The following is a 3,591-nucleotide window of genomic DNA, read 5'->3' as shown; positions in this document are numbered from 1 at the left end:
ATGACATCATTGTCCAACAAATGTCCAACTAGCCATTCTAATATGGCATCATGAATGGGTTGATGTTATTTATACAGTTATTGCAGTATTGGAGTAGCCTGCATAATAGTAAATCTTCTGTTTTTTGTTTGAATAAAAATTCAGAATAGAAAGCAAGAGTAATATCAGAGTGGCCTGGAGACATGACTGATGAACAAAGAAAATGTTATTTTAGAGCCAGGAATGTCTGCATTGTTCATTCTGGACCTTATTTTGAAATTGTCATATTTTTTAATTTTCGTGAAATTGGCCAAATTGCAAATTTCTGACCACGTTATTGGGTAGTTGACATTGGTAAATGGGCAGTTTCTTGTACTCAATCGATAGAAAAACTGGAGTTATAAAGAAATAGCTATGAGTTTGATCGACTGGAACAATGGAATTAGCCGAAAATAGGGCTCAAAGTGGGCAAAATCGCTGATTTGTAAGTATCGCCAAGGTCGCTAACTTTGCGAGAGTGTAATTCCGTCAGTTTTCCATCAAATTTTGATTTTTTGGTGTCATTACAATCGGGAAAAGATTCTCTATCATTTCATAAGAAAAAATAATTTTTTTTTTTTTAAATTTTACGACACCAGGAGACACCTCAGGATTGGGGGTTGCGACAGTCAAGGGGTTAATACTTCTGGGTGTCAGGAACGGATTAATTGTGTTTACATTATTTGTTTTGGGAAAAATTGTTTCGCAAATTGTAGATTTCGTTTATCACTGGCCTGACCTGGCAAAGTGTCGCACGTTTCTGTATGTCTGCGAGGCAGAATGGGTGGGAGTCACAGATGTGGTGTGCGAATCCTCTTGATTGGGGATGCAGGTGTAGGAAAAACCTCTCTTATACTCTCCTTAGTTTCCGAGGAATTTCCTGAACAAGTTCCCCCAGGAGCAGAAGAAATAACAATCCCCCCAGATATGACCCCAGAAAAAGTCCCCACACATATTGTAAATTATTCTGAACGGGAGCAAAGTGTTGATCAGTTACGCTCCGAGATAAATCGATCTGATGTCATATGTGTGGTCTACAGTGTTGAGGATGAGGACACATTAGACAGAGTCACTTGCCATTGGCTACCCTTAATCAGATCAACTTTAGGCCAGCAGCACCATATTCCAGTCATCCTAGTTGGCAATAAAGTTGACCTTGTAGATTATTCTACCATGGAAATTGTATTGCAGACTATGATGGAATATCCAGAAATCGAGACATGCGTTGAATGCTCAGCAAGAACACTCAAGAACATATCTGAAATGTTTTACTATGCTCAGAAAGCAGTACTTCATCCTACAGCACCTTTGTATATTCTAGAGGAGAGAGATTTGACAGAAAAGTGCAAGAAGGCTTTAATAAGAATTTTTAAGATTTGTGATACTGACAATGATGGTCTACTTAATGACCAGGAGCTCAATACTTTCCAGCGACGATGCTTCAATGCACCTCTCAACCCTCAAGCACTAGAAGAGCTGAAGACGGTTGTGCAGCGTAATGTGTCGGACGGTGTTCATGCTGATTCTCTTACTTTACGGGGCTTCCTCTTTCTACATCGCCTATTTATTCAACATGGTCGCCATGAAACAACGTGGACTGTTTTAAGAAAATTTGGTTATAATGACAATCTTCAGCTCTCAAAGGACTACTTATTTCCACCAATTCGAATACCACCTGGCTGCAGCACAGAGCTTAACCATGCTGGCTACTCCTTCCTCACTTCGCTTTTTGAAAAATATGATAATGACAAGGACAGTGCACTAAGCCCACAAGAGCTCATAGATCTCTTCTCTACTTGTCCTGTTATGCCATGGGGTCCTGATGTCCTCAATTCTGTTCACACAAATGAAAAGGGGTGGATTACATTGCAAGGCTATTTAGCTCAGTGGACACTCTGGACTTTACTAGATATTCAGAGAACATTAGAGTACTTTGCATATCTTGGGTATTGTGGATCTGGTGATGACAATCAACTTTCTGCTATCACAGTAACTCGGGAGAAGCGAATTGACCTGCAAAAGAAACAAACCATGCGGAACGTATATCAGTGCCATGTTATTGGACCTCATGACGCTGGCAAAACGACTTTCTGTCAGGGGCTTCTTAGCAGAACTTTAGAGGAAGTGCAAGACATTGCTCCAGATAGATTGTCTCGACACACCATCAGCACATTACAAGTTTATGGTCAAGAAAAGTATCTTATTTTGCATGATATTGATGTCCACAACATAACTGACGCCCTCATGCCCAATGAAGTCCAGTGTGATGTAGCATGCTTGGTGTATGATGTGTCAAATCCTAAGTCATTTGAATATGTTGCTAGAATATATTTGAAATACTTTAGTGAAACGTCCATCCCAGTATTGTTTGTTGCCAATAAAAGTGACATGTCTGCAGTACGTCAAGATTATATTCACCAGCCAGTCTCGTTTTGTCACAAGCACAAGATCCCTCCACCACACACATTTTCTTCTGCAGTTCAGCCTAAGAAAGACATTTACACTAAGTTAGCAACAATGGCAGCATATCCGCACTTGAAGCAGCTAGGTGTGGTTGTAGGTGAACATAGTACCTGGCTGAAAGTTGGCTTGGGTGTGGCTGCCATTGCTACCTTTGCTCTCCTCTTGGCTAGAGCCTTTCATTCTGCAAATAGATAGTCAATCAAGGCAGTAAATTTTGTCCTTAGCTCTTTGCTGCCTGATCCAGGAACAGACCATACGAAGTGGATAGGGATACATTTTTTTTTGTTGTGCAGCTGTGCTAGCTGGTGTGTAGAATAAATCACAATACCATGGTTGTAACATTTCACAACTGTGGAAACCGACAAATTGGAGATGAAAATTGAACAGTGTTTCTAGCCATCCTGGACCATTATTATTGTTTTTGAATTACATTCACAAAAAAAAGTGCTAGATTATTTGGGCCACTTTGTGCTCACAACTTTATAATGGTCCACAAGAGAGAATTATTATAATCAAATAAAGCCTAAACCGCCGAGGGTCATGCAATGCTGCGAAGCAGAAAATAGTGCGGGGGCTATAAACAGCTAGGTGGAGTGGGAATCAGAGGTGAGGGGAGAAAAGGGCTGGAAGAGATGCTAAGCACCGTGTGTCAAAGTTCTTATAGTAAAGCAGTTGCTGACAAAAAGTCGAAGTGATTGTAAGTCCAGGGCAGCTCTGTCTGCAAGAAGGGAAGATAAGGTAAGAGCAGCTAAAAGCATGCATTATCTTGGCTTTCTTTATATCTTTGGAGGCTGACTGCAGCCACAGCTGCTGCACCTTCCACTTTAATTTCTCGACATTGGCCTGCACTACCTGACTGCAAAGCTTCTCAATTTTTTTTTATCAGCCTCAAAAATCATGAGCTCAAGATCCTTGATGTGCATCACTAGGGTAGAGCTCTCCATCTTCATCCCTCAAGGGAGGTTCCTTGATGCTGGTGAGGGGCTCTTGATCTAGGGAATTGGATCTGTGCTCCAGTTCCCTGAATTGAGCCTGAATACCTTCCATTCCCCCCAACGTATGCTATATAATCCTATGGGTTTAGCACTCCCCCATGGTATACATCTCCAT

General features: G+C 41.1%; 1 protein-coding gene across 1 annotated transcript; it reads left to right on the top strand.

The window, feature by feature from the left end:
• The first annotated feature begins 745 nt into the window (after positions 1-745).
• LOC138851477 (mitochondrial Rho GTPase-like) lies at positions 746-3,119 on the top strand. The gene has a single exon (XM_070080645.1). The coding sequence runs from the start codon at positions 799-801 to the stop codon at positions 2,674-2,676; it is 1,878 nt and encodes a 625-aa protein (XP_069936746.1). The 5' UTR covers positions 746-798; the 3' UTR covers positions 2,677-3,119.
• The last annotated feature ends 472 nt before the right edge of the window (positions 3,120-3,591 follow it).

This window comes from Cherax quadricarinatus, unplaced genomic scaffold, assembly GCF_038502225.1.
Source record: "Cherax quadricarinatus isolate ZL_2023a unplaced genomic scaffold, ASM3850222v1 Contig756, whole genome shotgun sequence".
Taxonomy (NCBI): domain Eukaryota; kingdom Metazoa; phylum Arthropoda; class Malacostraca; order Decapoda; family Parastacidae; genus Cherax; species Cherax quadricarinatus.
This window is presented reverse-complemented; position numbering and strand designations above follow the sequence as displayed.